This window comes from Schistocerca piceifrons, chromosome X, assembly GCF_021461385.2.
Source record: "Schistocerca piceifrons isolate TAMUIC-IGC-003096 chromosome X, iqSchPice1.1, whole genome shotgun sequence".
Classification (NCBI taxonomy): Eukaryota; Metazoa; Arthropoda; class Insecta; order Orthoptera; family Acrididae; genus Schistocerca; species Schistocerca piceifrons.
In genome coordinates, this window is record NC_060149.1 from 120,515,100 (window position 1) to 120,537,166 (window position 22,067).

General features: G+C 44.2%; 1 protein-coding gene across 1 annotated transcript in view; it reads left to right on the forward strand.

Annotated features, from left to right (window-relative positions):
• The window catches only part of LOC124722539 (osmotic avoidance abnormal protein 3), a 372,346-nt gene that overhangs the window by 167,981 nt on the left and 182,298 nt on the right, over positions 1 to 22,067 (forward strand). Inside the window, exon 7 of the mRNA XM_047247684.1 lies at positions 13,888 to 14,113. Within this exon, the coding sequence (XP_047103640.1) occupies positions 13,888 to 14,113 (226 nt within the window). The remainder of the gene's footprint in view (positions 1 to 13,887; positions 14,114 to 22,067) is intronic.

Sequence of the window (22,067 nt, forward strand, 5' to 3'; positions counted from 1 at the left end):
GTTCTCAATGATCATATGCTAACCAACAACTAGGTATCGAGATGACGCTCTACTGAAGATACTGAGCTCGCATGGGGGAGGAGAGAGATTTAAATCGTTGTTCTCGTAATATAGTTGAGATTTGTGTTGGTAGCCATACATTCCTTCTGGTGAAACCTGGGATGTCGTCGTGCTCTCATAGTTGGACTGCAGAGCTAGTCTTCCGTCTATAACGACCCCGATGGCGATAACTGTAGCTCTCCTCCTAATAAAACTGAAACGTGCTAATTACGGCCTCTTAATTCAGCCATGTAGGGAAACCGGAAAGGGCTGGACCAGTGGGGATTTTACACACTTCATTCACAGGTAGAACACAAATTTATTTTACACAGTTTCAATCACACAGTAGCCAATTAAGCCATTGTTTTTAATTAATTAAAAGCCCAAGCAATGAGGCTCTTTTAAAATTCAGTGCCAGTTTAAATAATTTACAGAAAATTTTAAGTTAATTTTAACTCAAGGTTACTTAATAGTCTTTAAGGCAAGTCACGTCCGCGCCGATACCTGAATGCCGTCCTAAGAGGCCCGGGTCCGATTCCGGGCTGGGTCGGTGATTTTCTCTGCTCAGGGACTGGGTGCTGTGTCATCTTCATCATCATTTCATCCCCATCCGGCGAGCAGGTCGCCCAATGTGGCGTCGAATGTAATAAGACCTGCACCAAGGCGGCCGGACCTGCCCCGTAAGGCCGTAAGGGGCCTCACGGCCAATGATGCCAAACGCTCATTTCAATTTCAAGGCAAGTCACGCCCTATGTAAGAAACGGAATAATAAGGGTAAAGTCGTAATAAAGGCAGACGTAAATCTAAAGAACAGTACCAGAGCAGATCAGACGGGTCTCAATTACCAAATTGTGAAAATAAAACATGACTGAAATTTGACTGATAAAAAATTAAAACCATGCTTAAAACAATGAATAACAATTTAAGGACAATATCTAGGCAAGATAATTTTGGGCCAGAAACACACATCAATTGAAGATTTAACACATTTTCGAATAACACAAGAATAATTAAGTTACAACAGACTAAGGTATGTCTTAGGGATCCTAACGCACGTCAAAATTTGCTTGAGGTCACAAGGTAACGAATACAAAGTCGGAATTATTTCAAGTATGAACTTAACTTGAACGGGGGAACACTATGTAGTGGGCTGCGATTACAGGAAACTGCGAGAAAGACACAGCGGCGAGAGCTGGCGAGTGTATGCACTCCAAATGACGTAAACACCCGCCAAAGCAAGCCGACGGGAGTGAATAAGTGGGGCCCTCTCCTGGGTAACACGTACCAGTAATGGGGTACAAAAGGTTATTAATGACAGTTCCCTTGAGCACAAATAATCTTAATTAGAATTCCAGTTCACAGGCTCTTACCAAAAACTATGACAACCGAAAGATTTAAAAACCAGCTACAAATATTTTAAAAAAAAATATTTCAGCAATAAAATAGTAATATCAGAATTTTTTATTTGGCAAACCATTAAAGCAGGCAAAAGGACACTCGCATGACATTCAAAGCTTATCCGTAAACACATTAGTCCATACTGGTTCGGAGGGAACAAATGCGTCCTGGAACAGAATAAAATTTATCTGAGAACCTTAAATATCACAGGCACACTATATAATCTCTTAGACAGCATAGGCCTTTAGCATTAGCTTCATGGAAACCAGAACAACAAAAGCAAATTATATGTAGTCCAGCAAAATAGCAAAACGTACACACATTATGACATGAACAATTAAACATCCGTGGTAGCTAGCAATACTAAACATTTCGCTGCGATTCCAGTTGAAAATTACATGACCAATCATTTACTTTAAAAATCAAAGGAATTAATGGGAGGCGGACAAGAACAGGTAACTCGTATACTAACGTACGCCGCCAACCTTCCAAATAAGCTTTCTTCTGGAACACGGCGCTTTACACTGGCTAGGGGTTCACAAGCACCACTGATACACAAGGTTAACACATAAAACAAATTATAATATTAGCCAATGAATCAGTCTAAAATGTGTACCAGATCTTGGAATCTCATTGCCATTCGAACACACTGGAGACACGGGAGTTCGTCCCCAAACAAACAGGAGGAAGACAGACCAAAATGACAGCGAACACTGCCGTGACAACGCGGTGCCTTTCTGATACATCACAGCACAAGCCACGTCGGTACTCAATAACTTATACGGGGTAACGTGACCCCAATATAGGTCGCCCGCCAACAGCTAACGTCACGGCGAAGAGGCCCCACGGAAAGCTTGTTACAGCTTCGTTCCTCAGTTCATACAGCCCAGCAAACCGGCCACCACGCTCAGAGCCGCCACACCAGAGGGGGGTGCGCTCCAACGGCAACATGTTACACAAAAATCATAAGAACAGTAATATCGATACACAGAGAAAGCCGCCACGACTCAAACTCGATAATGTATCCAGCTATTTACAAATTTCTTTTACGAGCCTGATCTAGCGTGACTTTCCTTAATTACCAAAAAAATTACTAGTATAAGCTGTTTCATTTTAAGACTATTGTCAAAGCTCTCAATCTGTGAAGACAGAGAAGAGTAATTGCTAAGACCAAGATGAATGAATGCTTATTATGTGTGGACTTAGAAAACTGGAAATAGCAAAAAGTTCAAATGGGCAAATTGTTCTATTTTTAGTGATTTGGCTGTTGACAAGCATAATAAACTCAGTCTGAGTTAAGTTGTATAGTTGATTGAAATAGGTAAATGCAAACGAAGCAACATATTTATGTGGTACTTGTTAGAAGTGCAGTGGCCCTCTGACAGCAGATCTGGGCCAGAGGGGCACGCTTACCCTGTTCGAGTATCGACCACAACAGCGGTCCAGTAACCACTGGAAGGAGGACAGTTATGTAGGGAGACGGTGGTGGAATGGATTATTAAACATGCAGAGCGGAAGGTGACTTTCATTATTAGAGAACTAAGACTGTCTTTTGGAAGTTAGAGGTTATAAGTTTAAAAAATAACTGTAAAGGAATTCTCTGTACCTCGGACAATTGGTCTACGAGCTTATTAGCGACAGTGTATTTTAGACGCTTTAGCTCAAAACAGACCAGCGCCGTTATCATAATGTTACGGGCCAAACCTTTTGAATTAACGCCTTATTTAGTTATCGACCATTACAGTCAGTTTTGTCTATGATCGAATAAGATTAAGAGTTACCTGTATTCCGTCTGAGAATGTAAAATACAAACATACTCCTGCTATTTAGTGCACGTGATATATTACTAGTACTGATACGAATGAGTCGTTGACCACAGGCAGTATAGAGAAGTTTTCATTCGTTGATACAGCTGAATAAATGGTCGCTCTGCATGTACATATGTACACTATTTGATCAAAAGAATCTGGACATCTATCAGTGGGTATTAATACGGGATGTGTCCACCGTTCGTTTTATGACCGGTTAAACTCTGCCGGGAACACTTTCAGTGAGGTGTCTGAATGTCTTTGGAGAAATGGGAGCACATTCTTCCTCAAGAGTCGAAACCAGAGAAGGTAGTGGTATTCGACGCTGGGGTGCGGAGAAAAGTAGACGTTTTAATTCACCCCAAACGTATTCCATTGGGTTCAGGTTGGGACACTGAGCGGGCCAGTCCATTTCAGGAATGTTGTTGTCCACGTACCATTGTCTGCTTTTTGACAGGGTGCGTTTTCATGCTCACACAAACAATTATGTCCCAGAACTAATCTCTACTGTACTGTACACAATGCTATAAAATGTGTTCATATCCTTCCCCATTTAGCGTTTTCTTAAGCGCAATGAGGTGACCACTTCTTCTTCTTCTTTTTTTTTCTTCTTCTTCTTGGTTGGCTCTACAGTCTTTGAAGAACCTTGACCTCCTGTATCACCTGCCTCCGTTCTTCTCTGTCGATCGCCTTCCGTCTCGAGTTTCTTATTCCAATCGCCTTTAGATCTTCTTCCATATCGTTCAGCCACCTTTTCCTGTGTCTACGTTTTCTCCTTCTCCCGTCAGGTTTTCCCATGAAAACTTTCTTGACACCCCGAGTTTCTGGCATTCTCTATACATGTCCTGCCCATCTTATTCCTCCCTGCTTAATTTTAACAACAATATCCATCAGTCCAAAAAGTGTAGTGCGTAAGTCTAGGGACCGATGACCTTAGCAATTTGGTCCCATAGTCCTTACCACAAATTTCCAATCTCCAGGCGGATCAGCCTCTCGTAACATGTAGAAGTCAGTCCCGCTGTACACAGGAGGGGCCTGATACTTTTTACGATATAGTATATGTACTTGACAAGGTACCATATAGCGTGCAGTGTGTATTGTGCGTGAAGAAATACACTGAAAGACCTAAAGAAACTAGTAAACCTGCCTAATATCGTGTAGGGACCCGGCGAGCACGCGGAAGTGCCGCAACACGACGTGGGATGGATTGCACTAATGCTTGAAGTAGTGTTGGAGGGAACTGACACCATGAATCCTGCAGGGCTGTCCATAAATCCGCAAGAGTACGAGGGGGTGGAGATCGCTTCTGAAAAGCACATTGCAAGACATCCAGATATGCTCAATAACGTTAATTTTTGGGAGTTTGGTGACTAGCGGAACGTTTAAACTCAGAAGAGCGTTCCTCGAGCCACTCTGCAGCAATTCTGGACGTGTTGGGTGTCGCATTGTCATGCTGGAATTGCCCAAGTCTATCAGAAAGCACAATGAACATTAATGGATGCAGGTGATTAGACAGGATGTTACCGTAGTATCACATGTCAGAGTCGTATCTAAACGTATCAGGGGTCCCATATCACTCCAACTTCACACTCTCCATACCCTTACACAGCCTCCACCAGCTTGAACAGTCCCCTGTTGATATCCAAGGCCCATGGATTCATAAGGTTGTCTCGATACTCGTACACGCCCATCCACTCGATACAATTTGAAACTAAACTCGTCCGACCAGGCAACATGTTTCCAGTCATTAACAGTCCAATGTCGGTGTGGGTGGGCCCAGCCGAGGCGTAAAGCTTAGTGTCATGGAGTCATCAAAGGTACACGAGTGGGCCTTCGGTTCCGAAATCCCATATTGATAATGTTTCATTGAATGGTTTGCACGCTGACATTGTTGATGGCCCAGCATTGAAATCTGTAGCAATTTGTGGAAGGGTTGTACTTCTGTCACGCTGAACGATTCTCTTCAGGTGTCGTTGGTCCCATTTTTGCAAGATCTTTTTCCGGCCTCAAAAATGTCGAAGATTTGATGTTTTACCGGATTCCTGATATTCACTGTACACTTGTGAAATGGTCGTATGGGTCGTATGGAAAAATCTCCAACTGATCGCTACCTCGAAGATGCATTGTGCCCATTGCTCGTGCGCCGGCTATAAAATCACGTTCAAACTCATTTAAATCGTGATAACCTGCCATTGTAGCAGCAGTAGCCGATCTAAAAACTGCGCCAGACACTTGCTTTTTTGTACAGGCGTTGCTGACGGCAGTGCCGCACTCTGCCTGATTTCATGTCTCTGTATTTGAATACTCATGCATATACCAATTTCTTTGGCCCTTCAGTGTAAGACCTTAGTATATGTCCGAATTTCTCCCATTTTTCCCTCTTGGTCATTGAAATGTAAGATAGAGGAAAGGAAAGAGCAAAGATTAGGACTTAACGTTTCTTTGACGACGAGGTAATGACAGATGGAGCAAAAGTTCAGATTGTGAAAGTATAGGGAAGAAAATCGGCCGTGTCCTGTACATCTGAGCCATCTTTATTGTTTTTGGGAAACCGTGGAATATTTAAATGAGGATGTTTTGAGTAGTCTCCACAGCTGTCACCACCCCCTTCTTGGCCCTTATTGGGTTACAGGCTCTCCGAATCTTGAGCATGATGCACAACGCCTTTTCTATATTGCCTCACAATGGAGATTGTTAAGCGTTGCTGTGACGTTACCAGTCGATTAAACACACCCACAGTTCTCCTCTGCACATTCTCTATGTTCTCAAAATCAGAAGATAACATGATATCACTGGAGGCGGATTTCATATTCGGAATAGTCACGGGTCTGTGAACCGCTCACTATTTCCTTTACAGTGGGAACACGTTAAACATATACCTGAGGCGTTCAGTAGGGAATCCACAGGAAACGTAAAATAGGGTAGTTAGACTGTTATTGGAACCATGGCATCTCCTAGAACAGTGCAGCGATGTTCAGTTAAACTGCGATATACCGTTAAAGTGTTTTGTCCTTCGCAGGTAATTCACTCTTTTAGACTGACAACAAAATCGACTTCTGTATAAAACTGTGAGCAGATGTGCGGCCTGCACAAAAATGCTGCCACTGATTAAAGTTTCACGCTTTGTGAAAACACGACAGTAATATTATCACAGATATTTTTGGTTGCGTTTGACGATTTTATTTCGAACGAATACTGTGTATATTTATTTAATGCCTTGGAACCCGTATCCAGGGCGATGTTCTCGGATGAAATGCGTTTCTATCTAACTTGTTGTTCTGGACATGAACTTGAATGAAGATAAAGAGGCACATTTTATCATACGCAATGCATTCATACTCGAACGTGGAAACTGCGGTGGACCTGCAATCATGCTCAGAATAAAATACCAGACTGACTGTATATTTGATAACCTGATAAGGCGAACTTGAACGAATAATGGTAATACATTGTGAATGTAACAGAGCCTTCCAAATCGCTTCTCAACCACTGTTGCCGTGGACATAAAAACGAGTGGTTCTGACTACAATGTAAAATCCCGCGACCTTTTCTACTTACTATTTAGAGTGCATGATGCCCCAAAATTTTATCTTGAGTGTCACCTATTGTCATATATGGTTTGACCTACATGAACCACCTCCGTTACTACTGTGTAGGTTACCACAATTATAGCAACAAAACTACATCGCCTATTTAGGTCTCTCACCAATACAGTTATTTATTTAACCTTTAAAAATCGAGCAATGTTCACCTAACTCCATAACTGTCAATTTAAGCCATTGAATTTTGCTAGACAATCATCAGTGAATCACAACGCTGCTTCATTCAGCGTCGTTCAAAACCATTGCCATCGAACACGAACCTAGTTCGAAACTGTACATATGGCACATAGCAGCATAATACACATTCGAATCTCATTCGTGTCAGCATATTTAATTCATCATATTTCAATATTGAAGAAAACAACAAATATTGAAATAACATTTTTTATAAGTAATAGCCAGTCCCCGGGTGTCCAGTCGCTTGGCGTGTTCTTAACACACCGTCTTTCTCGACTGAGAATCGACTATGCAACTGTCCATATATTTGTCTGCTCATATTTATGTATTTATTTTATTTATTTATTTATTACAGTGTAGCCCGTTGCCTATAATTTAAACACAAGCTGTATTAATTCTCACGCAAATAATTACTGCCAACAGCAATTTTTTTTTCTATACATCGTCAACTAATGATATATTACGTCCAACACAGTACTACAAGGTGCATCTGAAAGGTTCAGTCAATGGTCTCGGAAAATAAACGAAACAAGAGTTACAAACAAAATACCGTTACTGGCCTCAGCGTAATCTTCATTAGGTACAACAAAAATTGTTAGCAAATGCTTCCTGTGGATCGCTCGACGCGCCGTGGCCACGCTTTGCTGGATATCTATATCATCACAGGAGATGAGACCTGAGGCTACCAGTACTATTCGAGGACCAATCGACAGTCAACTGCATGGTGTTCATCGTCTTCCCCGCCTCCCTCGGGTAGAAAACCATTAGGGATCAAACGATTGCTGTCGAAAAAGGCGATCTACATCGTCCTAATCCTGGATTTTGTCAGCCGACTTTTTTTGAGACTCGGTAAAGACGATGAACAGCATGCCATCCACCGTCGCTTGGTCTCCGGATTGTATTGGTAGCATCAGGTCTCATCTCCTGTAATAATGTGGATATAAAGCAACGCGTGACTACGGTGCTTCGAGGGAGCCCATAGGAAGCGTTTGCTGATAGTTTAAAACATTTTTACAACCGATATTAGAAGTGTGTTGCAGCTAATGATGATTACTTTAACGGTCAGTACAGTTATTTTGTTTGCAACTCTTGTTTCCTGATTTTCTGAGACCATTCCCCGAACCTTTCAGATGCACCTTGTATTTTCCGCCACCGTAATTATTTCTGGTATTATTAAGGTATGCCTATACCATACCTATGACTAACACTATTATTGCCTTACAACTTGCTTCTCTCCTATATGTCACTAGTAAACACTACAACTAACTGAAATAGATTATAAACAATAGTAACACTAGTTTTTGTCTGCTACATTCCATAATCCACACCATCGCCCTCCTGTCGGTAGGCGCGCTGTGCCGGTATCTTGGGCGCTGGGGAGGGTGTTATGGTTGCATCTCCCTCTTCCATTGTCTGTCGACTCCCCAGTCGCAGGGGTCAACTACCCTAGAGCGAGGGAGTATCGTTGTTGCCGGTGAGAAGTTCAAAAATGGTTCAAATGGCTCTGAGCACTATGGGACTCAACATCTTAGGTCATAAGTCCCCTAGAACTCAGAACTACTTAAACCTAACTAACCTAAGGACATCACACACACCCATGCCCGAGGCAGGATTCGAACCTGCGACCGTAGCAGTCCCGCGGTTCCGGACTGCAGCGCCAGAACCGCACGGCCACCGCGGCCGGCGCCGGTGAGAAGTGTAGCCACATGCTACACGGTTCTAGTTCCTTGAGTGGCGAGACACAGCACAAGGCTGCGTTCCCACTGTAGTGTTGTTACGGTCGCCACGCGTGCGGATTTGGCTATTCGTCTCCCGTAGCTGTTCGAATGGCTCCAAGCACCATGGGACTTAACATCTGAGGTCATCAGTCGCCTAGACTTAGAACTACTTAAACCTAACTAACCTAAGGACATCACACACATCCATGCCCGAGGCAGGATTCGAAGCTGCGACCGTAGCAGCAGCGCGGTTCCGGACTGAAGAGTCTAGAACCGCTCGCCCACAGCGGCCGGCCGTAGCTGTTCACCTCAGCTCTCTTCGCTGCGGTGCTTCTCTATCTTCAGTTGAAATCTCCCGTGTTGCAATAGGCGGGAGTTGATTGTTAATGTACCACGTTACCCACGCTTTTCATGAAATGGCGCGGGCAGTACTCTCCAGAATCTGCCATGTTGTCTCGCAGCACATTATCTCCTTGACATGAGTCTTCCGTACTGATTCAGTTGCTGGGAATCAATATCAGCAACATCGGTATACAGTGGACATCCTCATATAGTATGTTCTGGCGTGCCATCTTCACCACAGACACATTCGGAGGTTTATCTTCCACTATTTCGATGCCAGAGGAGGCGTAAGGTCCATGAACAGTCAAGAAGTGTGTCAGGTCTCTTGAGAGATTCATGTGTTTTATTGCCAGTCTCTGTTTTATGTTTGGGAGAAAACAGTAGGTGGGCGTTAACTACTATTTGGAGACAGCGCTTCTGTTGCTGGCACTGAGCTTTCTACGGGCAATCGTGTCAAGGTTGCTGTGTCAGGGTCTAAACTCGGGCAAGAACTGTTGCCACCTGTCAAATGTCGCGGATAAAAATTTATTGATGGCACTTTTCAGGTTACCTCCACGATTGGCCTACAATCTGTCCTACCACTGAAGCCCCTACAGACTTACTCTGGCGCACATCAGACAGAATGCTGCTGTTTGGATCAAGCACTCCTTCGTACTGTACCCTGAGCTGGCGTCGATCTGGTCGTTGCAGCGTACCACTCTGATTTGTACTTGGTGTTCCTCGCACTAAAAGCTCTCATTGGCTGTAATAAGAGTTTCTACAGAGGTGGCTAACTGCTTACCTCGTGGGTTCATCTGCAGTCGATTTAAAATAATATAACGATACAATTAAGCGTTATCTATTGGAGGCAGTCAAATGTACTGTACAAAAACCTGATTCTCTCCTGTAAACGTCTCCACACTTAACTGTTTTTCTCCACTTACACGCAAAAATCGCACCACGAAGGAATTATGTGAATGTGATGGGAATCAGTAGGTGCGATGTATACGTACAGAAAACAAGTGATTAAAATGTCAGAAAAATTGGATTATTAATTCAAGAGAAAGAGCTACACAAACTGAGCAAGTCAATAACGCGTTTCTCCACCTCTGGCCCATGTGCAAGAAGTTATTCAGCTTGGCATTGATTGATAGTGTTGTTGGATGTCCGCTTGAGGGATATTGTGCCAAATTTTGTTCAACTGGCGCGTTTGATCGTCAAAATCCCGAGCTGGTTAGATGGCTAATGCTTCAAACGTTCACAGTTGGGGTGAGGCCCGTCAACCTTGCGGGCGAAGGTAGGGTTTGGCATATTGCATAAACCACATGTTTCGAATTATTTTCAGGGATATATCTTCTAGTGCATCTTGGAGTGTTGTATGTAAAGGTTTCTAATTACTGCTACCAGTCACAAAATTTGTTAACTAATGTATTATTTATTTATTGTGTGACATGTTTCGAGGGAATACATCATCAGGCTATAAGGCAAAAAAAACAATTTCACAATAACATCATACAGATGTTAAACACGCCATACAGATGTTAAACACGGAATAAGAACAAAGTGAGTGACTGTTACAAAACATTGTCACGCAAACATCAGTCCAGCTTACAAAGTGACATCGCCTCTTACTAGGTTTTCTCTTCTTCCAAAGGACAACCACAGCATTTATGAAAAGACTGTTTAACATCTATATGATCTTATTGGGAAATTGATTTTGTAATGCCATGTAGCCTGATGATGTGGTATTCCCTCGAAACATGTCGCACAATAAATAAATAATACAGTAGTTAGCAAATTTTGTGATTGGCAGCGGTAGTTAAAAACCTGTACATATTTCTTGGGACACTCACGGTCGAAAAAATAGCCAAAATGACTTCAAATTACCTTGGTGTGTGTTCTGAATGAAGTTCCTGTAGACAGCACGTGTGATACGTGCTGGGAGAACAAGCGGACCCTTCAGTCACTCACCTACAATTGCCGGCCGTGGTGGCCAAGCGGTTAAAGGCGCCACAGTCTGGAACCGCGCGACCGCTACGATCGCAGGTTCGAATCCTGCCTCGGGCATGGATGTGTGTGATGTCCTTAGGTTAGTTAGGTTTACGTAGTTCTAAGTTCTAGGGGACTGATGACCTTAGAAGTTAAGTCCCATAGTGCTCAGAGCCATTTGAACCATTTTCACCTACAATTGTACCAAACATATTAATCTTAAACACATTCTGATGTCTAGCCTGAATGAAATACTGTTCACTAAATGAATATCCTGTCATGGTCGAAAGGAACACTTTCAGTTAACTCAGAACATGTACACATTTGAAACGTTGAAGACAGACTATTGACAACTATAAACAAATCTCCATAGCACCACATCGACATCTAGGATAAAATGGACACAATGCATCAAAGCCTTATTTGAATGAGTGTATCGAAGTTTTTGGGTTGCAGCCAGAAAGCCATTGAACCTTAACTTTCATTAATAATTCGAAAACGAAGAATTTTCGGACATATATTTATACAAATAATCTTTCTTGTTTTAGTATAAGGAATATGTCTCCAAATTTTGTAAAAGTATTTTCTAATCACCCTGTATATAGTTCCATTTAAGAAAAAAGAAGAAGAAACAACGAAGGTGGTGTCATAACTTGGCAGCTATAAACGTTACAAAGTGCGTCATAATATTTGCGACATTGTCCGCTATAACTTAGCGCGAACCGCATCTAGTTATATTTACTAGTTTTGGCTAAGTTTTCGTTCTTAGTTTCCTCACCCTGTACTGTAGTGTTCATTGATCTGTTTGTTCTCTCCGACGTAGTTGCAGTTAAAGCAGACGTATTGTGACCAGCAGCAACAAGCGTACTATTATTACTCGCTCAACAAACTTAAAAGGAGGCCGGGAAGTGTTTTGTGCAAAATATCAGACGATGAAACGTGTTTGTGAGCTTTGGATTCTGAAATAACGAGCTCCATTCTTCGTTTAATACTGCAGAAGTAATTTTCGCTCTGCGTCTTCGCCGCGCGGGGTAGCCGCGTGGCCTAGGGCGCCTTGCCATGGTTCGCGTTTAAGTTAGTTGGAGTTAGATTAAGTAGTGTGTAAGCCTAGGGACCCATGGCCTCAGCAATTTGATCCCACAGGAATTTACCACAAATTTCCAAAAAAAATTTCTGCGTCTTCCACCGAGCAGATTGTGACCAGAGGTGATGTTCATGTTAACTACTGTGTTTTTGGTGAGATCACAGTGGTACTCCTCTAGAAGGTGTGCATCTAAATTTCGTAACTTTCTCTTTCAAAGTCGACTCAAGTGAAGAGCGTAAACAAATTTTAGAATATTTTTATTTATATCGAATGTTTAATAAAAATGTAAATAAGTAATTATTCAGAAAAAAACTACTACCTTATAATTGGCTTCGGCGAAACTTGGTGTGTTCAGATGACATTTAAAATGAACTTGTGAGTAACTACTTCAGACCATTCAGGTTCACCTGAGCAGTGTAAAAGGACAGACCAGTCAGGTTCGCCTGAGTAGTGTAAAAGGATTTAAGACCTAAGAAAAATAACGCATATGAAAAATGGACATCTTTAAAGACGTGACATATTCGAGTGGGGTTTTGACAGGTGACGGTCAAAACACCATTCTGAATACAGGGTAGGAAATGCGTAATTAGCATGAAAACGTCGAGCCCATAACATCTCCATTTTCCTTGTCGCAATGGTCTGTTGCGCAATTGACTGAATTTCAGCGAGATTGAATTGTGGATTTACGGGAGACCGGATAATGGTTTTGAAGAACAACCCAACACTCTGAACGTGAGGTGTTAGCCGTGTATCAGTCATCGCAAGAGCACACCATCTGAACTAACGCCTATGTTTGAACACATTCATTCAGCCCAAAATGAGCAGAAAATTGACCCGATGAATCAAGATCTATCTCGATATGAGACACCGTGATGGAAATGATCCTTGATGTCAGTAAGGCAGCGTACAATGTAATGATTGTTTCTAACGGGAATGGATGTATTTTGTTTGCTTTGTGAAGCTTGGGTTCTCTGACGAAACTGAACCCTTCATAGTTATGTAGAAGGCCACATGCACTCCACGTCTCCTGCTAGCGATGGTATTGCCCAAGATGGAAGTGCCACAGGTCACCCTGCCAAAAATCTTTCATGCTTCAATTTCCAAATTATTTGGAGGAGTTTCAGTGAATGATATGGTCACCTATATCGTCAGGCGTGATATCCTATGGCGCCGCTTTAGGATATAGTTGGACGATACATGATTCTCAAAATCCTCGTCAACATGACAGCATATCTTCAACGTGATTTTGCTGGTTAGCGGAGTCCTTATAAGTAGGGCTGCCGCTGTGTCCCAGGCTGAAGGACGCCCTACTCCTATCATTCCTGAAGTGTCACTATCAATGCAAATTAGAAATAGATTTAATGGTATTCATCCCATAAGAGAAAAAGCATAACAGCACAAACGAGGAGATGCAGTGATCGATAACCGGACTTCTACTGGGAAGGATGAAGTTCAGATCCCCGTCCGATCATCTTGATGCGAGTTTTCCATCTTTTTCGAAAGTCGTTAGAGGACGAACACAGGGATGAGTCTTCTAACATGGGGACGGACTTTTTCCGTCTCCATCCTTCTCCAGCCTGTCCTTATGTTCCGTTTCTAATATTGACTTTTCAGCAAGATGTTAAGTTATAACCTTCATAAACAATGTTGTAGTATGTAAAAGCACAGGAAACATAGTGTAAGGAGTGTTTATATCCATTCACGTAAATCACTATAAAAACGTATTCTCATAATTTCAACATTTTTCGTAGGATTCCTTAGGAGGCAACACGAAAACTCTTATGGTAGGTTGCATATCTCCTGCTGATAACAACTACGACGAAACACTGAGCACATTACGGTACGTGAACAGAGCAAAAAATATAAAAAATAAACCACGCATAAATGAGGATCCCAAGGACACACTACTGCGAGAGTATCAAGAGGAAATACGGAAACTGAAGCAAATGCTGGAATCAACATCAGTCTCGGACAAAGGTAAGTACTCCCTCTTGCTTCATCACCGCAAAAAGCTATTTGATATTTTCTTGTACCAGTGCAACTCACTCAACACAGTTTTGCACTGCAACGCCTTTTTTACCTCGATACTTCCTAATATTTAGGCCCACAATGAAAAAGTTCCAATTTTTAGCAGTGGTATTGGCGTATACAAGGTGTCCCCGGAAAGTTGAGACAAACTTCGAGGAGATATAGAGAACGTCTTGAGGAACAAATAGTGGCAAGGAAGCCGTGTCCGGAAATGACGTCCAACGACGCTACAGAAAGTCGAAATTATAGGCCCCAGCGTCTGCCACTAGTCAACCCTTCCGGCAGCAAACGTCACTTTTTACGCTGACGGAACGTAGGCGGGACGTCTCGCACTGTTGTTTGTTATGCAATGATCTCGACTGATTGCCACAATCGCCAGTGGAGTAGGTGGAGCTAGTCGCTGGGTAGAAAGGTCTTATCACCTATGAATACGATGTCTGTTGCCTTGGTGGATGACGGTTTTGGATACGAATTTCCATCAGCAGTTCATTTTTCTTCTGGAACCTTCTGCAATTACAGTCTTTTTCTGTGCGCAGGCGACATATGAACTGCAGATGTAAACCCGTATCCGAAACCGTCATCTTTCAAGGCAACAGAACATAGCGTTCATGGGAGTCAAGGCCTGTCTACACTGACGATTGTGGGAATCAGTCGCGATCACTGAAGAACAAACAGCAATGCGAGACGTTCCGCCTACGATCCGATAGTGTACAAGTTTACGTTTGCTGCCTAGTGGCAGGCGCCAGCGCTTATAGCTTCAACGCTCTGTAGCGTCGTTGGATGACTTTCCGGACACGAGTTCCTATCCTCTTTTGTTCCTCAAGACACCCTTTACAACTGCTCGAACTTTGTCGCAACATTCATGGGACAACCTGTATAATTAAATAAGTCCGTAATAAAGTACACATTTAGCAACGCCTTTAGACTAATGGTTGTTTACAGTATACTGTGAAAATATCACTCTGGCACCAGGGGAGAGATGTCTTCCATTTTCGGAAATATATCGGGTAAGAGTCTCTTGAGCTTTCTGAATGTCTACCAAAGGATGGATACAATTGATTCAGAGTACAGTGAAGCACTGGTTTATTTTAGGTGTATATAGTGCTGAGAATCTTTCTACCTATCTCCAGACCACAAATAGCAAAATTTCTCCCTTAACTACAATGTAGAACAGATGCTAAACTCTGTCTCAGTCTCCCTCTCTGCTGTACCATCTGGATCTCTCTCTCTCTCTCTCGCTTTCTCTTTCTCTCTCTCTCTCTTTCTCTCGCTCTCTCTGTCTCTGTCTCTCCCTCTCTTTCTCTCGCTTGCTCTCTACAGCAGTAAAAAAAGCATGAAAGATACTATTGGTGAAAACTAGAAATATGTTGAGATATGGACCACCTCGTTGTAGGATAGCAATATTTCTATTAACACTACGTGGGTGTCCCATGTGATTCCCAACAACTGTTAACACATTCTGCAACTCTCTTCCACAACGAGAGCGAGGTGGTGCAATAGTGGACGGTTGGACTGCATTCAGGGGACTGGCGGTTCAAATCCTCACTCAGCCTTCCATATTTTCGTATTCCATGGTTTCCGTAAATTGTTCAAGGCAAATGCTGGGATGTTTCCGTCTCCATCATTTAACCAATCGGAGGTTGAGCTCCATCTCTATTGATCTCGTCACTGATGGGACGTTAAACACAATTCTTTTTCTTCCTCTTCCTCAAAGAATCACGAACTCTTGCAGACACAAATGGTTACCGTAGATTGGGACATTTCCATGGGATACGCTCAAATAAGATAGGCCCGTCGTAAAACCCATAAATGGCTGCATGACCTGAAATCTAAGGGATTAAGGTCAAGTGAACGCCATGCTACTATACCTCCTCGACTAATCCATCACTCACATAACATTTGGATTAAATGTTGTCATAAGTGCAGTAGAAAATAGAGTGGTGTCCCGCTGTACACAAACCGTGTCCCTTGTGTCTCTGCTAGGGTAACGTCCAGTAAATTTTATGACTCTAATAGTCTGTTACTCACAATTCTCCACCAAATGTTGATACTAAAGCGAACCTGATAACTTGCTCGTGAATTTGCATGTGTGCACAAGCGTATATTTTGGTACTTTATTGTGTGAACGTAGTGTAGCGGAGCGGCCACAAGACGAGGCCTATTGCCGAAATCCGATCGCTTGACAGAACACGAGATCTCAGCACTTACGCCTTACCAGCGCCTCTACAACTGCGACCCAGGCGCTGGGGAGGGCCGCGCACGTGACCTCAACCGCCGCAAGACATGCCTCATCTTGTATTAAAGCAGGCCGTCCCGGCAGACTGGGCATATCGACACAGCCAGGCTACGAATTGTCGACCGCTGAGTGTTGGCTTCCGCCAACGTCCATCCATCATGTCATCGGGACATCCTGGAGGGGTCCAGCTGTGGCCTGGGTGAGCCGGAGGTAGAACTAACGTCCTCTCGTTTCCAGCTACCGGTGACCGTCAGCGCCTGGCATCAACTCCGAGTCACCGGCCCCGCTTTCCGATCGCAGTTACGAAGGCAGAAGAGAACTCCTGACACTTCAAGGCGCCGAACTACACTGAAGAGCCAAAGAAATTGGTACAACTGCCTAATGTCGTGTAGGGCTCCCGCGAGTATGCAGAAGCGCCACAGCACGACCTGGCATGGACTCGACTAATGTCTGAAGTAGTGCTGGAGGAAATTGACACCATGTATCCTGCAGGGCTGCCCTTAAATCCGTAAGAGTATAGGGGGTGAAAATCTCTTCTGATCAGCGCATCGCAAGGCATCCCAGTTATGCCCAATAATGTTCATGTCTGGGAGTTTGGTGGCCAGCGGTAGTGTTTAGACTCATAAGAGTGTTCCTGGAGCCACTATGTAGCAATTCTGGACGTGTGGTGTGTCGCATTGTCCTTCTGGAATAGCCCAAGTTCGTCGGGATGCACAATGGACATGAATGGATGCAGGTGATCAGACAGGATGCTTACGTGTCACCTATCAGAGTCATAACTAGACGTATCAGGGGTCCATATCACTCCAACTGCACACACTCCACACCGTTACAGAGCCTCTACCAGTTTGAACAGTCCCCTGATGACACGCAGGATTCATGAGGTTGTCTCCATATCCACACACGTCCATCCACTCGATACAATTTGAACTCGTCCGACCAGGAAACATATTTCCACTCATCAACAATCCAATGGCGGTGTTGACGGGCCCAGGTGAGGCGTAAAACTTTGTGTTGCGCAGTCATCAAGGGTACACGAGTGGGCCTTCGGCTCCGAAAGCCCATATCGATCATGTTTCGTTGAGTGGTTCGCACACTGAAACTTGTTGAACGCCGAGCATTGAAATCTGCAGCAATCTGCGTAAGGGTTGCACTTCTGTCACGTTGTACGATTATCTTTAGTCATCGTTGGTCTTGTTCTTGCAGGATCTTTTTCCGGCCGCAGCTATGTCGGAGATTTGATGTTTTACCGGATTCCTGATATTCACTGTACACTTGTGAAATGGTCGTACTGGAAAAACTCCACTTAATCGCTACCTCTAAGATGCTCTGTGCCCATCGCTCGTGCGCCGAGTGTAACATCATATTCAAACTCACTTAAATCTTGACAACCTGTCACTGTAGCAGCAGTAACCGACCTAACAACTGCGCCAGACACTTGTCTTATATAGGCGTTGCCGGCAACAGCGCGGTATTCTGCCTGTTTACATATCTCTGCATTTGAATTCGCATGCCTGTACACTTTCTTTGGTGCTTCAGTAGATACATCGCTAGCAAGGTCGCCACTATGCCGTACTGACGGAAGCGCTGATAGCGGCGCCTTCTCGCCTGCCGTCCCGATCTGGATCGCCGACGTATCCGTTTCTAATGACTTCGATGTCGACGGGACGTTACACCATAATCTTCCTTTCTTCCTGTCGTCGACCTCCGCCGCCGCACGCCTTCTGTGGACACTGTATGTACGCCATTTTAAACTAGAAGTCGAGAAATTGTTTGTTACCCCTTGCTGTCTAGCCTCTTGCATCAAGCTACCGCCTGCAACAGAGAACCACTTGCCTACACCAAGTACACACCTTTATCGTAGCCTCTTTCGGTGCTGGATACAAGGTTCCACTGGACTTTCCCGTGCATTACAAAATGGTTCAAATGGCTCTGAGCACTATGGGACTTGACTTCTGAGGTCATCAGTCCCCTAGAACTTAGAACTACTTAAACCTAACAAACCTAAGTACATCACACACTTCCATGCCCGAGGCAGGATTCGAACCTGCGACCGTAGCGGTCGCGCGGTTCCGGACTGTAGCGCCTAGAACCGCTCGGCCACTCCGGCCGGCCGTGCATTACATTCGCTACTGATACGCATTTATGCTGCTCCCGCATACTTTCTACTGTCATCTGCGCATCTTCCATTTGAGTGTCTCTCGGTTCGTTCCTACATCTTTGAATCCAGTATAGAGCCTGTTTGGTCCCTCTACAGTATGGGCAAAATAAAAGTGGTGCAGAAAGTACAGAGTGGCTATAATTAGACTTTGGCTACTTGAGCCTCTGTAGACGAAAAACTGTTTACCTTATGGGTACAAACCTGTATAGGTACGATGTTCACACTCTGCGCTGCAGTATTTTAGTTGTTACGAGGGCAGTTCAATAAGTAATGCAACACATTTTTTTTCTCGGCCAATTTTGGTTGAAAAAACAGGAAATTTCTTGTGGAATATTTCAAACATTCCCGCTTCGTCTCGTATAGTTTCATTGACTTCCGACAGGTGGCAGCGCTGTACGGAGCTGTTAAAATGGCGTCTGTAACGGATGTGCGTTGCAAACAACGGGCAGTGATCGAGTTTCTTTTGGCGGAAAACCAGGGCATCTCAGATATTCATAGGCGCTTGCAGAATGTCTACGGTGATCTGGCAGTGGACAAAAGCACGGTGAGTCGTTGGGCAAAGCGTGTGTCATCATCGCCGCAAGGTCAAGCAAGACTGATCTCCCGCGTGCGGGCCGGCCGTGCACAGCTGTGACTCCTGCAATGGCGGAGCGTGCGAACACACTCGTTCGAGATGATCGACGGATCACCATCAAACAACTCAGTGCTCAACTTGACATCTCTGTTGGTAGTGCTGTCACAATTGTTCACCAGTTGGGATATTCAAAGGTTTGTTCCCGCTGGGTCCCTCGTTGTCTAACCGAACACCATAAAGAGCAAAGGAGAACCATCTGTGCGGAATTGCTTGCTCGTCATGTGGCTGAGGGTGACAATTTCTTGTCAAAGATTGTTACAGGCGATGAAACATGGGTTCATCACTTCGAACTTGAAACAAAACGGCAATCAATGGAGTGGCGCCACACCCACTCCCCTACCAAGAAAAAGTTTAAAGCCATACCCTCAGCCGGTAAAGTCATGGTTACAGTCTTCTGGGACACTGAAGGGGTTATTCTGTTCGATGTCCTTCCCCATGGTCAAACGATCAACTCTGAAGTGTATTGTGCTACTCTTCAGAAATTGAAGAAACTTCAGCGTGTTCGTAGGCACAAAAATCTGAACGAACTTCTCCTTGTTCATGACAACGCAAGACCTCACACAAGTCTTCGCACCCGAGAGAAGCTCACAAAACTTCAGTGGACTGTTCTTCCTCATGCACCCTACAGCCCCGATCTCGCACCGTCGGATTTCCATATGTTTGGCCCAATGAAGGACGCAATCCGTGGGAGGCACTACGCGGATGATGAAGAAGTTATTGATGCAGTACGACGTTGGCTCCGACATCGACCAGTGGAATGGTATCGTGCAGGCATACAGGCCCTCATTTCAAGGTGACGTAAGGCCGTAGCATTGAATGGAGATTACATTGAAAAATAGTGTTGTGTAGCTAAAAGATTGGGGAATAACCTGGTGTATTTCAATGCTGAATAAAACAACCCCTGTTTCAGAAAAAAAATGTGTTGCATTACTTATTGAACTGCCCTCGTATTAATGTTAGTGTCATGACTTGTTGGGCGCCGGCACTGGTGCGGCGACATAGTGCTGAAACACAGGCGTCAGTGTGCACTACAGCTGCAGACACTCAACATGGATTTGGCCAAGGTGACCAGGGCCTTACTTGTGAAGCCGCTTCATCAAAACAGTGGCAGTAGTGCTGCTCCTCTTCGCGAGTATCGACGCATTGAAGGAATACGGAGAGGGTCTTTCCGCACCGGGGCTGAACAACATGATTCGTAACTTCGAATTAAGTGCCGATCTGAGAATTTCTCCTGGGAGAGGCAGGAGGCCATTTGCGCCACAACTTGTTGAAGACGTTACTGTTGCCATGGTTGAGAGTGCTGGACGCTCTGTGCGATCTTCAAGCAGTGTGTCTCGGCAGCTGAACGTTCCATGGTCCACCGTTCGGAAAGTGCTGTGAACAGTTGTGAAATGGTATCTCTAGTGCGGTTGCAGGCTGTCGTAGATGCAGTTCGTCGTCACATTGAGCAACGTTTGTAATCTGGAACTTAAACATGGTACTCAATTAACAAATGTTACCCTCTCATGTGAAAATTAAAATATGTATCTTTCAATGGTTTATTCGTTATTTCTCTTCCGAATGTCCTTAAAAATGTTTCCACAGTGTTTCATTGTCCTACGATAACTCGTTTCCGTTGGACTCTCTCACACAACGAAATTTTAATTGTAACCTCACTTTATTTCATGTATTTTAACATAGGCAACACAACTAACATAACCTGCTCCGGCTGTGGATTGCCTATCTTAAAGTGCATCAAATATTTTCTGAAACAATTTTATTTTTTCCGTCCAACTTAATCCTTTCGCTGGCTTCATGTCCCGCTCAGCGTTTAACTATCATTATAACTACACTACTGACCATTAAAATTGCTACACTAAGAAAAAATGCAAATGATAAACGGGTATTCATGGGACAAATATATTATACTACAACTGACATGTAATTACATTTTCACGCAATTTGGGTGCATAGATCCTGAGAAATCAGTACCCAGAACAACCACCTCTGGCCGTAATAACGGCTTTCATACGCCTGGACATTGAGTCAAACAGAGCTTGGATAGCGTGTACAGGTACAGCTGCCCACGCAGCTTCAACACTATACCACAGTTCATCAAGAGTAGTGACTGGCGTATTGTGACGAGCCAGTTGTTCGACCACCATTGACCAGACGTTTTCAATTGGTGAGAGATCTGGAGAATGTGCTGACCAGGGCAGCAGTCGAACATTTTCTGTAGCCAGAAAGGCCCGTACAGGACCTGCAACATGCGGTCGTGCATTATCCTGCTGAAATGTAGGGTTTCGCAGGGATCGAATGAAGGGTAGAGCCATGGGTCGCAACACATCTGAAATGTAACGTCCACTGTTCAAAGCGCCGTCAATGCGAACAACAGATGACCGAGACGTGTAACCAATGGCACCCCATACCATCGCGCCGGGTGATACGCCAGTATGGCGATGACGAATACACGCTTCCAATGTGCGTTACCCGCGATGTCGCCAAACACGGATGCGACCATCACGATGCTGTAAACAGAACCTGGATTCATCCGAAAAAATGACGTTTTGCCATTCGTGCACCCAGGTTCGTCGTTGAGTACACCATCCCAGGCGCTCCTGTTTGTGATGCAGCGTCAAGGGTAACCGCAGCCATGGTCTCCGAGCTGATAGTCCATGCTGCTGCAATCGTCGTCGAACTGTTCGTGCAGATGGTTGTTGTCTTGCAAACGTCCCCATCTGTTGACTCAGGGATCGAGACGTGGCTGCACGATCCGTTACAGCCATGCGGATAAGATGCCTGTCATCTCGACTGCTAGTGATACGAGGCCGTTGGGATCCAGCACGGCGTTCCGTATTACCCTCCTGAACCCACCGATTTCATATTCTGCTAA